The following is a 20,240-nucleotide window of genomic DNA, read 5'->3' on the forward strand; positions in this document are numbered from 1 at the left end:
TTTTGAAAGGTGGCTGATGGCTCTGAAAGGCTATATCAGCCTCTTTAATTCTCTAGTTTTTTTTAAAGGTTCTACCTCTCCCACCATGTGCTAGTAAAATTGCAGTCTGAAGTTTCAAGAAGATTGGCTTAGATATGAAAATGTTATGTACTTGGTCAACAAATTTGCTTCTAGCCTGATGGGTTAGTGGCCTACCAAAAATATATATATATATTTATTTGTTTGTTTGTTTGTTTATTTTGCAACCTCTCTTTCCCAAATTGTAGGCCTGTCAAGTGTGGTATTGGCTTCATATCTGAAATATTGTTAGTTTAGGAGGTGGTGGATATATTGTACTTTCATGAGAGAGTTTTTTAGCACCCTTCTTCTTCTAAGTCTTTTAAAAGGACTGAAGCTAATGCTTCAATAGAAAGAAGAAATTCACTTTTAAGCAAGGGATTTGGGAACTGAACCATTCCTGTCTGGTGAATGCAAGCAGGGGAATACTGGAGAATTGATGCTAGCTGCCTTCAAGGAACCTATTATGAGACCTCTGCTCAAGAAGCTTCATTGAGGCTGGTGTTGTCAGTGAGGCTGGTATCCATCCAGTCTTCCTTTTCTGGTGGCTCTGGCTTCTGACTGGGCAGTAGAAATCAGTCAGGCTTCAGACTTAGGAAGGAGACTAGTTTCCTTAGGAAGGAGCCAGGTTTCAGACTTGGTTCCATTGACAGAGATTTTTCTCTTGTCAATGGGTGATTCTTTTGGGTCTGTCAGCTGCTTTTGCCGCAACTCACAACCAGGCTTCAGCGACACATCTGTCCTTGCTGGAGGCAGCAACCGGTATTGGAGGTTTGCAAGTTCAAGGTTTTATAAAAGAGGGAGTCCCTGGTTGCTCAGGTAGTAGCGGAAGCTGAGGGCGCTCGGTCATGTGCATCTGACTTTGTCAGATATGGACCTTGCCTCAGAGGTGCTTTCTTTGCTTTCTTCATGATAGGCTGCAGAGAGCACTTTTGGGTAGTTTCTCTTTTACCCGGAGGCAGGGCACTATTGGGGTCTGTTTTATATTCCTTCTATGTGTGCAGCAGGGAGGGGGAGATAGAAGCTACATTGTCCATGGATCTGTGTTTCTTACACGTCAGACTTGGCAGGTACAGTGCAATGAGTGATTTGGTGCCTGAGAGTGGGAAATGGATGAGGCTTGCTGAGGTAATATTGATAGGATGTGGGAACCAACCAGGAACATTAATGAAGATGACGTCCATCCAGTGGAGGCAGCAACCGGTATTGGAGGTTTGCAAGTTCAAGGTTTTATAAAAGAGGGAGTCCCTGGTTGCTCAAGTTACTTTGTCAGATATGGACCTTGCCTCAGTTATCTATACCTGAGTCTCATGTCATGGTGATGACAATAGGCATTCGGTATGAGGCTGTACCATGAGACTGCAAGGAAGCTGAAGTTAATAGAGCCACTAAAGACTTCTGTTAAACAGGGTTTCACTCTGGGAACATGCAGCACCACATTTGATCTGAGGAAGTGGGTCTGGCCCACTAAAGCTCATCATCTAATAAACCATCTTGTTAGTCTTTAAAGTGCTACATAGTCCTGTGTTTTGTTTCAGCTACACCAGACTAACACGGCTACATGTCTATCACTATTCTGTAATACACAGTAACTGTCTTCTGGCTGCCAGGTGGTGTTCAAGGTGTTGGGTTTGACACACAGTTAAAGCCTTAAGCGGTTTGGGACTAGAAGGCTGCATCTCTTCCCATAAAAGCTCATACCATCTACATGTTTTGTTAGTCTTTAAGGTGCTGCTACACTATTCGTTGTTTTAAGTTTTTTCCAGTTATAGACTAACTCGGCTACCCCTCTGAAACTGCTGTATTTGTGGTCAAGCACCTAGCACGTCTAACTCCTGTTTTTCAGGAAAAAAAGGGGGGGGGGGTGGAAGCAGTGTTGTGGGAAGGATGTCTGACTTTGGAACTCCCTCCCTACCTCATTGGAGTCTAGATTTGTTAGCTGGCCGGATAGTGCAAAGCCGGTCACTGCTCCAGGCTTTTGATAAGGAATAGGCTTTAACTTGTTGGTCAAATGTGTGTGGATGTTGTGTTGTACTTGGCGGAGGAGAGTGTGAATACTATGCATCTGTATGGTTTTAACTCGGTGGCTTATTTTGAATTGTTTTCATTTAAAGGGTCCCAGTTAAGTTGTAATATAGTCGGTTAACACAACAAAGGTTAAAAGCAATTTCAGAACCTACACCTACCAGTGTCTGTGGCTCTACTATCACACTTTGCTAAACTTTAAAATGCTTTTCTGTCCCCAGTTGTGTGAATGACCCATGCAAACTGGGGGCTGATCCACTTCACATATGGAGCAGAGACAACATTGTCAAAGTTGACTATATGCAAAATGCTTCCTCTAGGCAGCATTAACAAATTGGGAAAAATAAAAATAACTGTTATTGTCTAATCTTTCGGTGATAGTTATCTTAGGGGGCTACATATAAAACCAGCAGATTTTTATATGTAGCAGACTCCTTAAAAAAGTGCATGTTTGGATTTTTTTTTTAAAGTTGAAAGCCCCTTTAGTTCTTGTACACTATCTGGAGCAATGGCTGTGCATTTATTAAAATATATAAAGTCTCTTCAATGATTGCTTCTTTTTTTGCAGTCCTTTGTAATGGATTGATTGCCCTTTCTGAAATTTTGTTTAAACAAGATTGTTGGGAGGCCCCAAACAGATGCTATTAAAGGCTTACTTTAATTGGTAAGATGGACTGTAAAAAAATGGAACTTGCTTCTTTCTCTGTATATGTGGGTCTCTGGGTTTTGACATTATGAGATGCAAAGTCTCATCATGTGCTCATGTATAGAATGTGGACAGTATCACTGTGAGTAGGGATCTAATTACATCACCTTTTTTGTGTAGAAATCATACAGAGATGGGAATTGGTTGCAATGATGTATTTTAAAGGTTCAAAGTGGCACCGTCAGGACACAGGTGACTTGCCACTACCCTGCAGAAGAGAAGCCTTGCCTTGCACAGTGCACAAAGTCAAAACCACTGTCACGTAATGAAGGGTCACCACTGTCTTCAAATAGACTTTTGAGAAGATACAACTTTGATTCCTTTAGAACCTGAATTTCAAACAGGTTTTCACTTTGGGGGCCTCTCCTGGCTGATTGTTGGTGTGATCGCAGCTTTAGTTGCAAATGCGTTACGGGAATGAACACGAACTGAGGCTCTGTTTGCAGTTGCCATGTTGCTGCTAAATCCTAGCAAATGGATGGATCTCTGCTAGCAACATCCACTCTTGCTTGAAAAGTAGAGTTCCAGCTGTTTGCTCTAGATAAGAGAACTCCAAACATTGAGCCTCGGGACACAGAAAAAGTCTTTAATTCTCGCGTGTTGTTGTGATCACAGCATTAAAATGTTGCATTCATGATAACGATAAAATGATCTTCCTGCTAATTGAAATCAGGCTTTTGAAACAATCCACCTGGCTTGGTTGGCCAACATTTTTGCAATAAATGGGACATTTTCCTACGAAAGGTGAATCCTGCCACCTCTTTCACACTGAGTCCCCTGAAGCCCTGTGATCAAGGGTTTGTAGGTTTGGGTCCTAGGATTGGAATTCATTTGGTATTTAAAGACATGTAGTTTCTTCCTCTAAAGAGGCATTCAGTAGCCATTGGCCCACCTCATGTGGAAATCAATAAAACAGTACCCAAAAGGAGATCTCTGGCATTTGTATCTTCAGTGGAATAGCAAGTAGAACATGTCCTGTCAGCTGTTTAGCTGAACACTAATTTCAGCCTGGAGTAATAAAGGCTATACTTTCATTACAGTGTTTTGGTACATCTTGAACCTCCCTGATCCGGCACCCTCGCGACTTGATTGGTTCTTAATCACGGAATTTGCCAGACCAGGGGAAGTCACTGCACCAGGGGCTCCGTTTTTCCTCCTTAGCTGTCCTGTACACTGCTCTCCCCACAGGGCAGATAGGGGGACCTCCCCACTGCTCTGCTGACAGCTGGGGGGTCTGCTTTTGCCCTGCTGCCACAGTGGGGGCTCTGTGCTCTCCCAGTGGCTCCTGCCGCCGTCCAGGGCTCCATTGTCTTAATCCCCTAGTCTGGCGATGCTCTTGGCCGGATAGGGTCATCTCAATGATGCCAGACCAGGGGTGTTGCTGTACGAGGGAAATACAGATTACAGAGTTTCAACCTGTAATTTCAGTAACCAAAAGACTGATTTATACATGTCACCAAACCTGCAAGATGGAATTAAAGACCCACTCTATGCACATATTAGTGATTATCTTTAATAATCCCTGTCTTATAAAAGACTTTACCCATATGTCTGTTCTTGTTATCATCTTGCTCCCCATTGGATGGAATCTGTGCTCCTGCCTTGAGTTCCCTTCATGAGTGTTCCACCTGTTCTCTGGCTTCTTTCTGGGTGTCCACTCTCTTTCAGCTCTACTTCTATCAGGAGAGCAGTCATGTGGGAATTACAAGCACTTAGAAGGAAGGGCAGCTGCAGATTTATCACTGATGAGAAGTTTTAAAGAGTGTATCTGGCTGGTTTCTCCACTTGTGCCTTCTAAAATCATTACGGAAAATAAGAGAAAACGAATGTATTTTGTTTTCTGTTCCCTAGTTTACATTTCAGACATTAACAATAAGAAATTATATCTATTTTATAAGCCTCTTACAGGTTAATATAATAGTGATTATAGATTTAAATATCTTTCCAGTTTTCAGTCTGTGTAGATATTTTAAAAGAATTGAAAAGCTGAAATACTAAAATTCAGTTTAGTTCTGATCTCTCTCTATGGCTACGTCTAGACTGCAAGCCTCTTTCGAAAGAGGCTTTTTCGAAAGATACTTTCGAAAAAGCTTCTTTCGAAAAAGAGCATCTAGACTGCAATCTCTTCTTTCGAAAAAGTGAGCCGCTTTTTCGAAAGAGAGCACCTAGGCAGTCTGGATGCTCTCTTTCAAAAAAGCCCTGTTTGCATTCAAGAACGCCTTTTATTGAAAGAGCACTTTCGAAAAAAGGCGTTCTTCCTCGTGAAATGAGAAGTACTACCGTCGAAAGAAAAGCCGAGTTCTTTCAATTTAATTTTGAAAGAACGCAGCTGTAGTCTAGACGCAGGTGAAGTTTTTTCAAAAAAAGGCTACTTTTTTCGAAAAAACCCTGCAGTCTAGACAGAGCCTGTGTGTGTAAATCTCACAGTGTAGCTTTAAGCTGTTAAAAGAAGAGTTGATTTTATTGTGATCTTAGATTTTTCTTCTTTGACATGAAACGTTCTATGCTTTTGTACAATAGGGTGTGAATAATTGTGTGTAGATTATGGTGCTTTATTAAAGGAGAACATACTTTGCAATTTCCACACTAAATGGGCACAGCAGGGACCAATTTCCTGCACTTCAGACCTGCTGATTTAGCCAATATAGTAGGTTAAGTGGCAGCTTTACATTTCTAGAAGGATCACAAGGTAGTATAAAAACAGTGCTTCTGTAGAGCCACTTCACTGTGCTGAATTTTAGGGCAGCCAGTTATGAGCATGGGGAATACAAATTCAAAAAGCAGTGGTAGAAATAACACAATGTCAGCTCCTTCAGAGCTGTCTTTTTGTAGCTCTTTTTCAAGAAAATGGAATGAGAATGTCTTTTTGGACAATGAGCTCTTGACGTCCAAGATTTTGTCTGCTCTCCAGCCACGGTCAGAGAAGAGGGGTTTGAGATCAGGTAATTTACAGTGTGCACCTCATTTTTTGAGCACCAATTCATTTTTTGTCTCTGTAGCAGCCTCTCTGAAGGAGCAACCCCGAAGTGCCCTCCTAGGATCGGATGGCACCCCTGTTCTGTCTCGGAATCCCGGCATGACTGTCACACACAGAGGAAATTCTCTGTCTGCATTGAATACTGCTGGTTCAGTTAATAAATTTGGGTAAGTCAATGGCTTCTCATTTAAGCCACTTTGTTTTTCCGACTTGTAAAAACAGTTACGGAACTAAATCCCTTCCAAATTAAGGACAAGCATTTACTGCAAGCTGTAGATGAATCCTTTCTGCTGAATAGCATTTAGAAATGCTCTCCAGACCAGACAGCTGTTTGTTTCTTTATGAAGATTCACAGTCTCCATAGTTTCTTTCTGCTACAGAGAGAATACCATAGATTATGGTGAAACTTGGATTGTGGCATTTGAGTATCTCTGTCCAAGCTTTATTGCCCATGTAAATTGTTTTCCTCTAAGTCTGTAGAAACCTAGGAATAGTTTCCTTTCCTCTTTTTTTTTTTTAACAATCCTATTTAAATTGAGATATGCCTTGATTAATATAAGGAACTATTTCAAAGCTATGATCTCATTTTTGTTTGCCACAACTATGTGTTTCATTTATTGATGGAGCTGTTTGTTTTGGTTGTATATAGGGAATACATTGACCTATCCAGCTCATCAGCAGAAAATTTGGTGCCTTTTAAGGTGTAGCACTAAAAGTTGTACAAGAGTTAATTGATCAAGAGATGAGAACAAGGGACTTCTAATTAAATTGGAAATGTATCCATTAAGTTTTATTGTTTATTACCAAATTGAATTTGACTATTTAATGTAAAAAAGCCAGAATAGTCTTTGTTCTCACTTATTAACTCCATAATAAAGGAAGAATGCAAGTTAAAACGGTTTGATATGGAAAATTATGTTTTTCACTCAAAATTAACATTCTGTTTTAAAGTAACACAGTTGTATAACTTTTTTTGGCTATTTAGACCAATCACAGGAGAAATGGATGAAGCAGATTCAGGATTTATAAAATTTAAGCAGACATCAGATGATCTTGTTTCCCTTGCACCTTCGACAACAGAATCCATTTTTCTGGAAGGTATGGAACTTTTCTCTCTTTTAAGGATTTCCTGCTGGTGTTTGACAAATTGCATGGCAGAGAAACTGTTAATTTTTTGTACTCTTTTTAAGTTTATAAACATTATTGGAGGATCTGACCAAGGCATAATCTGGCACTTAGTTATGTGGAAATGTGTTTTTTGGTCTAGATACATACTTTTCCTCTCTGAGAAGTGAGATAGAAACAGATGCTCGTGAGTTTGAGGCAGAATCTTGGAGTCTTACAGTGGAACCGCCTTATGCGGCGAAGCAAGAGAAACCAGTTACAAAAAGGCAAGATGTCATTTATGGTAAGAACAATTTATTTTTCTCACTTACAGAATGTTGCTATTTTAAAAAAAAGTCTCTTACTATGTTGAATCGTATTATAGGATTCAGTGATTTTTCTGCTTCCTTGTTTTTCCTTATGCTTAGAAGCCAAAATTGTGTAAAGATTTCCCTTCTTTAGCTCCTAGACATGCTCCGTACTTGAGTTTTGATTCAGTGATATTGTTCAACAACTTTTGGTTTTCAGATTGCTAATGTAAGCTGTGAATTCCACTTCTAAAGCAAGGCAATATCTTCAGCCACCACCTCAGGCCATGATATGGGGATATCCTAATCTAATCCAGGTCAAGATTGGTCACTACCGAAAATTAGCGTATATAACCCGCGGGTTATACACGTTTTTACAAATCCCGCCCCTCTTCCCCACGGGGTATACATGTCTGCGGGGTATACAAGTTTATTTTTACCTATTAGAATTGGGTCTGCTCCGCTCCGCTGCAGGGAGGGCCTGATAAGCTTCCAGCGTGTTTGCGCTATGCTCTCCGTTCCCCGGCCCGGAAGAGGGTGGGTTGCGCCTGGCTGCGGCTGCGCAGGGCCTGGGCGCGAGTGCGGCTTTCATCCCACAGGCCAGCCAGCTTGCCTGCGCTGCGCTTTCCGTTCCCCCCCAGTATGTGCAATTACTGTGAATTAGCCTATAGATAACCCGCAGACATGTATAACCTGCCGGTTCTAAGGTTTTTTTTTGTTTGTTTGTTTGTTTGTTTTTTTTAAACACAGCAAAGAAAAACCGTGGGTTATACACAAGTGAGGGTTATATATGCTAAAGCACGGTACTTGGTTAGAAGATTTCTGAGGAAACTGTCGGTACCCTAGTAGAGTAGTGAACTTCCTTCAGTGCAGACCTACTGCCCCAGAATGGTGTTTTTAAGCACATCGGTGTGACTTGTAGGCACTCTCCTTCTAATGAGACTCAAAGCTGAATCTATGACTTCATGTTCTTAAGGATCCTGTGATTTCTTTTGCAAGAGTAGGCTTGTCAGCCCTGTTGTCATGGCCAAATAACAACGTATAATCCTCAAACTCCCTTTGTGGTTTTTAATTGGATTATATAGAGTCTTCATTTCTCCTTCTAGAAACCCTTTTAGGAAGTGTTTCTGGTTCATACTGCTAGCTGTGATTCCACCTCAGAGATGAATGAAGATATTTTTTTTATCCTGCAGTTCTTTACGGATTATGTGAATAGGGATTATTAAGGCTGTCAGGGGATCTTGATGACTGTTTCTGCATTGCATGCTTCAAAATGTTTACAGCTGCTTAGTGATACAGACGACAGAGTTTTAGACACACTAGAAAATGTAGCTGTCGGATTTGCACTCTCCTCAGAGTTGTCGCATATTCCGTTTTTAGTCCGATAAGATCAAGTCTTTAGCGCGCTCATGCTGCTACATTGCTTTATAGTCCTTGGCACATGTTGGTGATGCTACTTTATTCATGTTTGGGAGAAATCCAAAAGTACCATAAATGAGATTTCCATAGGCATAAGATGGCTTAGCTGGGAGGGTGTATCATGTTTCCGGTTTGTGTTCTCCTGAGATGTTTAGTTTACAACAAGGAGTCCTATGGCATCTTAAAGAGTAACAGATTTATTTGTCTCAGAGGGGTAGCCGTGTTAGTCTGAATCTGCAAAAGCGACGAGGAGTCCTGTGGCACCTTATAGACTAACTGAAGTGTAGGAGCATAAACTTTCGTGGGCAAAGACCCACTTTGTCAGATTTATTTGGGCATAAGCTTTCCTAAGCAAAGGCCCACTTTGACAGATGCATTGGAGTGGAAATTATAGAGACCGGCATAAATATACTAGCATGTGAAAAGAAGGGAGTTATCTTATCAAGTGGAGGCTAATTCAGTCAGGGTGGATGTGGCCCGCGCCCAACAATATAGATTACAGTAGTTCAAAGTCTCATAGGCTTTGACAGAACCTGTCTGTCTCCACCTGACATCTGTAAAAATAAGGATTTTTGATGGTTGCTGCAAAATTTAATGGAAAGCTCTCCCTCTGAGGAATGCACAAATTGAAAAAATGCCCATCACTCTGGTGTCTGGGCAATCGTCACAGTATCCAGCACACAACAATATAATACCATCTGTGAGCTTCTCTTGCCATGCATTCGGAGTGAACTACAATAGCCTCGTTGTCTGCTTTGCTAGCGACATGCGCCAGCATTGTGGCAAGTGGCTTGTGAAGGCTGCTGATTGTCACCGCCTACTAGGTGCGTGGCCGGCTGCTGCCTAACGTTTCTCAATGTCGGCTAATGTTGTGTTTTCCTCTCCAGAGCTTATGCAGACTGAAATGCATCATGTGCGGACACTAAAAATCATGCTGAAGGTATACTCCAAAGCACTGAGGGAGGAGTTGCAGTTCACAAACGCTGTCATCAACAGAATCTTTCCTTGTGTGGACGAATTGTTGGAGCTGCATGGGCAATTCCTGTTCCAATTAAAGGAGCGACGGAAGGCGTCCTTGGAGGAAGGCAGTGACCAGAATTATATTATCCAGAACATTGGAGACCTCTTGGTACAACAGGTGTGAACTAAGCTCTAATAACATTGGCTAATGCTGTATTTAACTTCTAAGCACTTAACAGTAATGCTAAAGTTGGGCTGTATAAAGTTTGAAAGTAGTGGGCCCTTGACAAAAGACTGGGTTTAAAGTGCTCTTTCCAAAACCATGTTTGTCTTTTGTGTCCAGAAACACAGCTGGTCACTAAGGCTACGTCTACACGGCACAGTTATTTCGTAATAAGCTATTCCGGAATAGCTTATTTTGAAATAGCATGCCTACATTGCAGGGAAACCTCAAAATTAGTCCGAGGCAGGCTTCCCTAATGTAGACATGCTCTCTCAATTTAGAGCCCCAGGAGGAATAACTTAGAATAGCCCTGGCGAAGGCCTATTTCAAAATAGCAGCAATGGAGTGTCTATACACGCCTTATTTTGAAAGAGCTATTTCAGAATAGGCGTTAGAATGAGGTTTACAGAAGTTGGAATAAGCCGTCAGTTATTTCGAAATTATTTTGAAATAACGGAATTGCTGTGTAGACGCTCGCATAGATATTTCTGAATAACAGCCATTATTCGGAAATAACTTTGCTATGTAGACACACCCTAATTGTGTAAAATGTTGAATGTTTTCCTTGTGTATTTATGTACAACATGGCATGCTGGGGGGTGGGAGCATGGGTCTGCTTCTTGTCCTCTACAAAATTAAAGCCGCCCGCCAATGATGTCCTTCAGGAGAGAACCCCAATATCACTCCTGAACTCAGTTCTCCCGTGTTGGTTGCTGACCCTCTTGAATCATAAAGGACCTTGCGGCAACTGGCCTTCCCTGTTTTCAGCTACTGTATACACTCTCCTTGACTTGGAATGACCTGACAGAAACACTTACATCATCTCCTATTTGATGCCCCTCCCTCCTGCCCTTTCCAGGCTCCAAAAACTCCCCCGAAGCTGAATCCCAGAAGCTCTTACATTTGTTGTCTTTCTGACTAGAGTAAATGACTATTTCAGTACGTCGTGTTTGAGCCACTCCACTTTCTCAACCTCTCTGCTATTTCTGGTGCAAGAGGAGAATCTGGAATAGCAAAGAAATTTGACCTGATAAAATCCAAATGTATCCATAGCCAAGCTCTCTGGGAGTAACAGGCTGCATTTTAACATGGCTAATTTAATGTCCTTTCCAATTAGTTTTCAGGTGAAAATGGAGAGAGAATGAAAGAAAAATACAGCCTGTTCTGTAGTGGTCACAATGAAGCTGTCGGTCACTATAAGGACCTGCTGCAGAGCAACAAGAAGTTCCAAAACTTAATAAAGGTAAAAAAAAAAAAAAACCAGCCAGTGACCCAATCCTCCCCCATTTCCAAACAGCAGACTCTCTCAGCTTGCTTGGGCTTGGCTTTGAACCAGACTTTAAAGCTGAAAGACGTGTGTGTGTGTTATGTCTTATGAGCAATTTGCAGGTAACAAGGGCGTGTGTGTGTGTGTTATGTCTTATGAGCAATTTGCAGGTAACAAGGGCCACTGAGAGGCCTGGTGGGCAGAGCACTGGACTATGGCTCAGAGATCTAGGTCCGGGGTCAGCAGCCTGTGACTCCAGAGCCTCATGTGGCTCTTTGGCTGCCCACATGCAGCTCTTCGGTTCCTCTTCCAGTCACTTGAGAGCTCCGGCAACAGGAGGGGGCACGGGCAGGAGTCTCTGCTCATGGCTCCTGCCAAGCAACCGTCCCAGCATTTCCCATTGGCCTGGAATGGGGAACTGTGGCAATGGGTGCTTAGAGATGTGATACTGGCAGAGAGGGGCAGTGCTCAGAGCCACATGCTTCCTGCCACTGGGGCCACAGTTGCCCCTTTCAAGAGCAACATGAGGCTGGGGCAAGCAGGAGCCTGCCTTAGCCCCGCTGCACTGCCAGCTAGGGGCTTCCCAGTAAGTGCTGACCGTCTGGGTACACCAGTGGCGACCCATTGGGGTTCTGTATGTGGCCTGCGAGACATTTTGTTTACTGCTGCCCATGTGCAAGATTCTGCTGGTTTCCGTCCGCGTGGGTTTTTTTTCCTGCCAGTCTTACTAAAGTGGCACACACGTAAGGCCAAGGCACGTGAAGCAATGTGCGGGCTGATTGCACACAATACTGAGTGTGAGAGCCATGTGCTCCTTCTGCATCCAATCACAGTGCTGCTACGGTTCAGTGTGCACAGCCCGCAAATTCTGGGTGTGCAAGCGTAGTTAGCAAAACTGCCTCATCCCAGGAGACTGTCTTGGATATGACAATCTTGTAGCCCATTGAGATGGAGGGCTACTCATGCGGCCCACTCACTAGCCTAGGTTGCCCATCACTGCCACACACCAACTTCCAGCCCTCTTCTGAAGCCAGCACCTCGTTCTATCCCCCACCCTTAGCCCCCTCTAAGAACCAGTATCCTGAACCTCCTCCTGCACCCCACGCTCCAACCCTGATGCCCATCCCAGAGCTTGCTGTCTTTAGGTATATGTACAAGTAGCTTTTCACACGACCAAAATATTTGGAGAGCTTCATCAAAGACAAAAACAAAGAAAAGGTTCCTCCTCTTTGAAAGATTGCAGACGCTTAATCTGAGTTCTGATCCAGGCTCTGCCACTGCTTGTCTGGGTGATCTTCGGCAAGTCACTTAATCCCTTTAGCCCCATTTTAAAGATGAGGAAACTGAGGCGCAATCATTCTTTTAGCTCTACCATAAAAAGCAGTATATAAAAAACTAGGTACCACTGTTGTTATAGTTTTGCCCACTGTGACATCTTTCCTCAGTCAAGAGACTAGCTCCACATCTCCTGCACATTGGAAAGTACAGCCTAGCATAGGGAAAACAAGAGAAGCTGGTATTTGGGAACATAACGTAGCCAATGTGGAAGGAGTTAACCTGAACGTTAAATGATCGGTGCATGATTCAGAAAGATGGAATTTTCCAAATTTTAGTGTTCACTGATTCTGAGTACTTCCAAGTATTGATCTAAATTATAGATCCAGTTTAGGTGATGTCTTTTACAAGGAACAATTCATTACTGACAATAATTTAAATAATGAGTTTAGAGGTGCAGTGCATTCTATTCTCTGGGAAGAGAGGATCCATGAATCTATAATCCATTCTGCTGCAAGGATCCTAGAGTACCTGGAATTGGACAGACTGTTGGGATTTTGCTGCTTTCATTCATAAGTGGATCTGTATTTATTAGCATTAAATTCCAGAAATACCTCTACACCATTCAGTAGCAAGGTTAATTCAGTACAGTTTTACTGTCGAATCTGATTAGAAGATTTAAATATATTTAAAAAGGGAGCTTATTAAGAAAGGAAATCAATCATTCAGTGGGAAATCCAACACAAATTGCAGTTGTTTTTTGCTCTGCTTTGGCCAGGTCTGTTTGGCACTAGCTGGAAATAACCTATTTTAAAAATATATTTTTCCTGTGATGCAAGTCCAAGTAACATCATTGGTTGGCTGGGTGTAAGGGGTGTCCATTGCTAGTTTGTGGTTAACACTAATGATGCTGTGGTGCAAGAATAGCCCCAGGGTCCTATAGTCAGTGGAGAGCTTGTTGCACAAAAGAGAAATTTCAAGAGGTCAGGAGTGTGTAATTGGGGACGGGAAGGAGATGGAGGGCTTGTATCACAGCATGCAGTTTATGCCACGTCTAACTGTTTTTTTTCCTCCCTAGAAAATAGGTAACACTTCTATTGTGAGAAGACTTGGTGTCCAGGAATGCATCCTCCTAGTCACTCAACGCATTACAAAGTATCCAGTGCTGGTAGAGCGTATTATTCAGAATACAGAAGGTAGATTATCTCTTGAGATGCCCTGTAATATCTGTCCACCCCTTTCTCAACATGGAGGGTTGTCTAGGGCACCCTTTAGACCCCACCCCTTCACTCCTTGATCAGTTGAAGGGATAATTATTGAGCCACAAAAACAACAGGCTCAGGCGCTGCATTAAATTAACTCTAAAGTGGTGTCCAACCAGTTCTGAAGTAGTAAGCCACTATCGAGGCTACTGCTATAGCGAACTAGCCACACGCAACCGGCCAACTAGCCACATTGTTCAAGCCAACTAGCCACACTCAACCGGCCAAATAGCCACATGTGGCTAGTGGCTTGTGTGTTGCACACCGCGTCTGTTAGGCTACCTCCAGACTGCATCCCTCTGCCGACAGAGGGATGCAAATCAAGCACTTCGAAAGTGCAAAATGAGCCCGGGATTTAAATATCCCGGGCTTCATTTGCATACTCACATTCCAGTGCTGTGCCGATCACGCGCTATTTTGAAAGTGAAATCTAGCCGTGGTTCTGCCAACAGGTGGGAGCTTTCCCAACAGATCCTGTACTCCCGTACAAAAAATGAGGAGTACAGGATCTGTCAGTAAAGCTCTCCGCTGTTGGCAGAACCGCAGCTAGACTTCACTTTCACTTTTGAAATGGCGCGTGATCGGCACAGCACCGGAACGTGAGTATGCAAATGAAGCCCAGGATATTTAAATCCCAGGCTCATTTGCACTTTCTAAGTGCTTGATTTGCATCCCTCTGCCGACAGAGGGATGCAGTCTGGAGGTAGCCTTAAAGACTAGAAATCTTGGTATTTTAGCCCCTAAATTTGACCAGAATTTGATGCTTTGGCTTTTTTTTTTTTTTTTTTTGGACTTTATGCTACAAAGAAACACTTTGCGTTCCTAAGCACAGAGCCTGTCACATTGGGTGGTGTTTGGGATTTGTTTAGAAGAAGCAATTCATGTCCAGGAAACCTAAACAACTTCCATTGTATGAATTATTTCCTTTATTTCTGTAGCAAAGCCAGACTAACCACCACTCTGCCTCTTTATAGCTGGCACTAAAGATTATGAAGATCTGTCCCAGGCACTCAGTTTAATTAAAGACATGATCACTCATGTAGATGCCAATGTAAATGAGTGTGAGAAGAGGCAGCGTCTTAGAGAGATTATGTCTAAAATGGAGCTGAAATCATCAGGGAAATTGAAGAATGGGCTGTTCTTCCGGAAGGACAAAATGAAGCAGCGGCGGCTCCTGCTGGATGGGATGCTGTACTGGAAAGCCGCATCAGGGAGGCTCAAAGGTAAATAAAAAGGCTGAAAAGGGAAAAACGCAACCGGAAAACCAACTTTCCATTTGCTTGGTAACTGTTTATTACTGATTGATTGACTCTGAAGTCAGATGGCGACAACCAACTAGTTCAATAGGAAATAGCACTTGTTCTATTCCTGATGTGTCCAATAAGCAACTCCGTGATGATACCCGGTAAGGTCCTTCTGCAGTTTGCTTATAATCTGTCTGATCCTCTGCCCAGTTCTTATGGGAAGTCTTTAGACAGATGACAAGACGTTGAGTCATACCTTTTTAGACTCCTGTGGAAAGACATTATCTTGTGCGAGCTCCGATTCACACTTCGAAAAATTGTCATGTCAACCTCATGACACCTTCCTTCCACAAACTGACTGACTGGCCAGAAAATCAAAACTGCTCCCATAAGCTGAACATGTCAACAACTTGGGTGCTGAAAAGTTACAAGGAGAAAGCTCACTGGTCTCCTTTAATGCAGCCTGAGGTATCTGGTGCCTACGGATTTCACGCAGTTCCATAAGATTTTGCTGCTGGGACAGAGACATGTTCCCTCATGAGTAAATTGCGTTTATATGTTAATGTGGCTCAGGAAAAGTTTTCATCTTCAGATCTCATTGCAAATGTTTTAATATATTCTTGGAAAAAAGTGCATTCGATCAGGCTATGTATATGGCTATTCCAAATTAAAAGGAATAATATACCTGACATTGCAGTGCTGACCATATGAAAGGCCTGTGGAACAGTGTTTAGAATAGATGTGAACAATTAGCAAATATTTCCAGTTTTCCTTCTCGTCTTACAACTTTTTCTACTTGAAACCTAGGCTTTTCCTTAGGATGGAGCTCCTTAGAAATAATTACATGGAACTGCAGTTAGGTGTCTAATCTACAGTCTGATCTTCTGATGTAGGCTGTGCCTATCACTAGTGTTTGAGAAGTATAATCTATGCTAAGGGTATTAAATTGCAGATAATCAGCTAATCGAGTAGTTGATGGAATTTCCATTGACTACTCGATTAGTTGATGGGGGAGGGGGGGAACTGCAAAGCTGCAGCGGGGTCCTTTTAAGATGGCTGGGACTGGTAACTGAGACAGGACACTGGGCTAGATGAACTGTTGGTCCGAGCCAGTAGGTTGCTCTCAGAAGGCCATTCCATACAAGCCAATATAAAATAAATAAAACAAGGGCTGTTTTATGGCCTATTTGTATTTGCATATTCATTTTAGTAAAAGCGTCTATTTTGTTGTTTTAAAATAGTTGAGATTGGTCCTGCCTTGGGCAGAAGGCTGGACTTGATGACCTCCTGAGGTCTGATTCTCAAATGAAGCTGCAGAAAATGCTGGTCCTTGCCACATAAGCGAGGCCTAACTTGATACAGACGCACAGGTCCTTGATTATAATCTGTCTAGATAGGCTGCATCACAAAATATAGAATAGCCCTGAAAGGCTTCTGAGACTGACACATTCTCTGTAAGTCATCTGCACTGTAGCGTTAACTCAAGTGGTTGCATTTCTGCATCAGTCTTTTGGCTTTAAAACCATTTCATTTTTCTCCTGTTGTCTTGGTAGATATTCTGGCTGTCCTGTTAACTGACATACTTTTGCTATTGCAAGAAAAGGACCAAAAATACACTTTTGCATCTGTGGTACGTATCTTTTTCTTCTTGATTAAAATATTCGCTCACAATAGTTGTGAAAGTGGCAGGGACTAAAGAAAGATTGGGCAGCAGTATTCATAGTAAATATTTGCAGTACAGTAGTGATCAAATTGTCCAACTGAGATTGAGGCCTCGTACTGGGGGCGTGCACAGACAGGCCGGACTAGTGTATGGAATGCAGAGCCATATGTCAGCTGATGCAGAGACTCCGTCTCTGTTTGGGAATCTGTCACCACTGGAAGTGGAGGGGTCACTGTACACAACAGAAATGTAAGAGTAAGGGGAGCAGTTTGTTCTAAGCTGGAGCTGGGCAATAATTTTTGAAGGGGGCTGCCACTCCAAGATTTTGGTAAGTGGTCAAAGGCTGCACTGTTCTATGGAGGGCGGCGGGGTCTGGGACAGAGGTTGGGTGCAGAAGGCAGCTCGAGATAGGGGATTAGGGTGTGGGGGCTCATAGGGAGTTTGGTTATGACCTGGGGCAGACGATTGGGGTGCAGGCTCTGGGAGGGAGTAGGGGTGCAAGAGTGGATTTTGGTCTGAGGGAGGGTTTTAGGAAGGGGTGCAGAGTCTGGGAGGGAGTTGTGAGCTGGGGCGGGAGCGTGTAGAGGGTTTGGGTAGTGATCTGGGGCAGGAGGAGGTGGTAACCTGAGGCAAGGAGTTCAGGAGGGGATGGGGTTCCAGAGGAAGGCCCTGGCTGGGAAGTGCTTACCTTAGGCAGCTCCCAGCCAGCAGCCCAGTGGTGACCCTGAGGCATGCTACCTGCCTGCTGCAGGCCCAGCTGCTCAAAACAGCTGCAGGCTCCCTTCATGTGCGACTGTGCCACATGCCCCTGGCCTTTCCAGCAGTGGGTGATTGGCCTGGGGGTGGAGGCGGCACGAGAAGTCTCTTCCACCCTCTTCCTGCCTGGGGCATGTGGCACCTAGAGTGAGCCACCAGCTGTTTTGAGCAGCCTTGGGCTGTAGCAGGCAGAGAGCCTGCCGGGGTCTTGGTGGGGTAGGCGGCGGGACAGATCAAAAAGCTTGGTGGGCTGGATCTGGAAAATAAGAAAAATAAGATTAGAAAACAAACCAGATGTCTTGGGGTCACATACGCTAAACCTGGTTCAGCCACCGAACTTTTCTCTTGGTTTGGAGCTTCTAGCCCAGGCGGATGCCAACTTTCTGAGGCATTGACTATGGTTCTGTGTTCTTTACACGGCTCCTCCTGGTTCTCTCCCCGTGGCTAAGCTCTGTGCAGGCAGCACATGAGGAGATGTGCTAGAACCCTGCTCTGAAAGGCCCCTGCAAACTCTTCTTCAGATAGGGGCACTTTGCAGCTCGTCTTCAGTGTGTTAATTTGAGGCTTGATGAAGGGAAAAACAGGGGAAGTGTTGACCTGTGACCAGGGTAGCCTCCATCCTGCTGGCAACTGATATTTCTTATGTAAACGTCATGAGCAGTAATTCGTGTGTATTTAGACAAGCGCTCCAAATTGCTGCGGTAATGGATTCGCTGTTTTTTCAGGGCATTTCCTAGCTGCTCTGGGGGCAGTTGATTAGTGAAGGACAGCTGTGGATATTTTAAGCTGACCAAAGTCCAGTTGTGACTGGAACAAGACTGACTAATTACAGTTTGTGGGGTGGGAGAAGGGTGTTTTGTTTGAAATTATTATTTACTTTGCTCTGATATTTTTCAGCGTATCAAGACTGGGGGTTGAATTTCTTTGCCAAACCCTAACACTTGACTTCAGTGGGATTCAAGCAAGCCCTTAAAATGTCAAGACATATCTATATGTCTGGATAGGGTTGTTTTCTTGAATCGGGGTTTAATGGTATTGTTACCACCCTGGGCTTTTTACATCCTATTCATCCATTCGTCATAGCATATGCGCTGTTTGGCTTTTACAGTTCTGGACTAAACTAGAACTATTTCCCAAAACATGCTCATTCAGACTGAATGTTAAACCCAAATGTGATGCCTACAAAACTCAAGCTGGAGCATTTGGATTGTTGCCATTAGGAATCGTTGAATTTCCTCCCTGCCCCATGTGACTCACAGCTTTTTTGTCCCATGGGACTGTTACTGTATTTGCAAATCCACTTCAGAGGCTCAATTCCTGCTACAGAAGAACCTAAATATCATGTGTTAGCATGCCGAGAGCATCCAGTCATTCATCGCCACCCCAAGTTGCTAATTTTTAGTAGAGGGTGCCTTGCCCGGTGGAGTACGGTCTGTCTATAGTCATGAATTAATCTGTTCTTGGCACCTATATGTTTATGGGATCTGTTTAAAATGAGCTAAATATTAATCTTGCCTAGGTAAATTCAGAGGTGGGAGGAAGTGAACAAATCTGTCCAACTCTTTTACATTGTCCCGATAATCCCTGCTCATGAGCCAGCACACAGCCTGCAAGGGAGCTTGACAGTTGGCAAAACTTAAGTTTTCTTGAGGTCACAGTTATAGGAGTCCCTGCTGCTCCCCCTCCCAAGATTTATGCACATGGAAATGGAGCATGCTCAGCAGCCTGCAAAATCACTCCTTTCTCCCTTGTGACAGCTTATCTAAATGATGTACGTTGGCTGAAATACCAAGGGTCGCCATGGACACTGGTTACAAATATAACGCTTTTAGAAACCTTTTATCGCGTAGCGCTGCTGTTAACATGTTACATAAGAAGGGTTCTACCCACTGGACTGCTAGTTTCAGTTTCTTAGACCTGAAGATGACCCTGTAGCTTTGTCCTCTGAGCTAACTTGCCAACTTGGCGCCAGCATTGCTTCCTGCTATTCTCTCCTTTCGTTTTTATTTTTCAGTCTGTTTTTATTACTGCTAAACAAAGCAAAGTCCAAAGTGGTGCATGCTGCTTTCCCTCATGGGGGACTTGGAAGAGCTAAAATTCATGAGTCACGTGTTTTTAGAATGTAGGTTCTTCAGACTCATCTGTGAAGTGCCCTGCCCAATATGAAAGATCTCTAGCAACAAAAGTGCACCCGTGCAGATTTTCTTAATTGGTCACAAGCAGACCAGAAACACTAATTCTAAAAGTGTTGTATGATCTACAGCAAACCTTAACACATCAACTTCCATTTTTGTTCCGCAGGACTCCAAGCCACCAGTTATTTCATTGCAAAAGCTAATTGTAAGAGAGGTAGCCAATGAGGAGAAAGCAATGTTCTTAATTAGTGCCTCATTAAAAGGACCAGAGATGTATGAAATTCATACCAGCTCCAAAGAGGAGAGAAATTCTTGGATGGCGCACATTCGCAGAGCTGTGGAAAGGTAAATTATGATTGAAAGTCAGAGGGTTTCATTTTCTGATCGTGGATTTGATCTCTCAGCACAGCTAATAGTTCTGCCCGTGGGTGAAGGTAAACGTCACATCCTTGCTAAGGAAAATACTAGTTGTGTGTGCGCCTTCTCTCAAGAGACTGGCTAGATTGGACTATCTGTCATGAGATGGCTTCTCTTTCCCGGGTCTATGGCCCGTCCCGCACACTCTACTCCCAGCTGCTGCCTGGTCCCAATTCTAGGGCCTGATGGGCAGCTCAACCTGAACTGGTCATTCAGAAAGGCTCGCTGGCCCTTTAAGGCCGGGTCCACCGACCCACTGGCCAGAATCAAGGAACCAAGTCCATAGCTGGCCCTTTAAGGCAGGTCCCCCGGCCGGTGGCAGCAAGACACAGGAAGCGGCTACCCCCTTGGTAGGTGCACCCAGGCCCACCCTACTGCACCGGGTCCCAGCCCTGGGCCCCATGAGTGGTAAGAGAACTCACCACTCCCTTGGCGGGGAATC

General features: G+C 43.6%; 1 protein-coding gene across 11 annotated transcripts in view; it reads left to right on the forward strand.

Moving 5' to 3' along the window:
* Positions 1-20,240, forward strand: part of ARHGEF18 (Rho/Rac guanine nucleotide exchange factor 18) — a 95,332-nt gene that overhangs the window by 56,171 nt on the left and 18,921 nt on the right. For 8 of the 11 annotated variants that reach the window (XM_089774926.1, XM_089774922.1, XM_089774923.1 and 5 more), the window contains 9 exons: positions 5,788-5,932; positions 6,751-6,863; positions 7,033-7,173; positions 9,484-9,734; positions 10,897-11,022; positions 13,400-13,517; positions 14,558-14,806; positions 16,381-16,457; positions 19,548-19,726. In XM_089774926.1, coding sequence (XP_089631052.1) covers positions 5,788-5,932; positions 6,751-6,863; positions 7,033-7,173; positions 9,484-9,734; positions 10,897-11,022; positions 13,400-13,517; positions 14,558-14,806; positions 16,381-16,457; positions 19,548-19,726 — 1,399 coding nt within the window. Of the gene's footprint in view, positions 1-4,724; positions 5,933-6,750; positions 6,864-7,032; positions 7,174-9,483; positions 9,735-10,896; positions 11,023-13,399; positions 13,518-14,557; positions 14,807-16,380; positions 16,458-19,547; positions 19,727-20,240 lie in introns of those variants that run through there. The other 3 variants (XM_089774924.1, XM_089774925.1, XM_089774929.1) reach the window with 2 other exon arrangements.

Source organism: Pelodiscus sinensis, chromosome 32, assembly GCF_052426305.1.
Source record: "Pelodiscus sinensis isolate ZL-2025 chromosome 32, ASM5242630v1, whole genome shotgun sequence".
Lineage (NCBI taxonomy): Eukaryota > Metazoa > Chordata > Testudines > Trionychidae > Pelodiscus > Pelodiscus sinensis.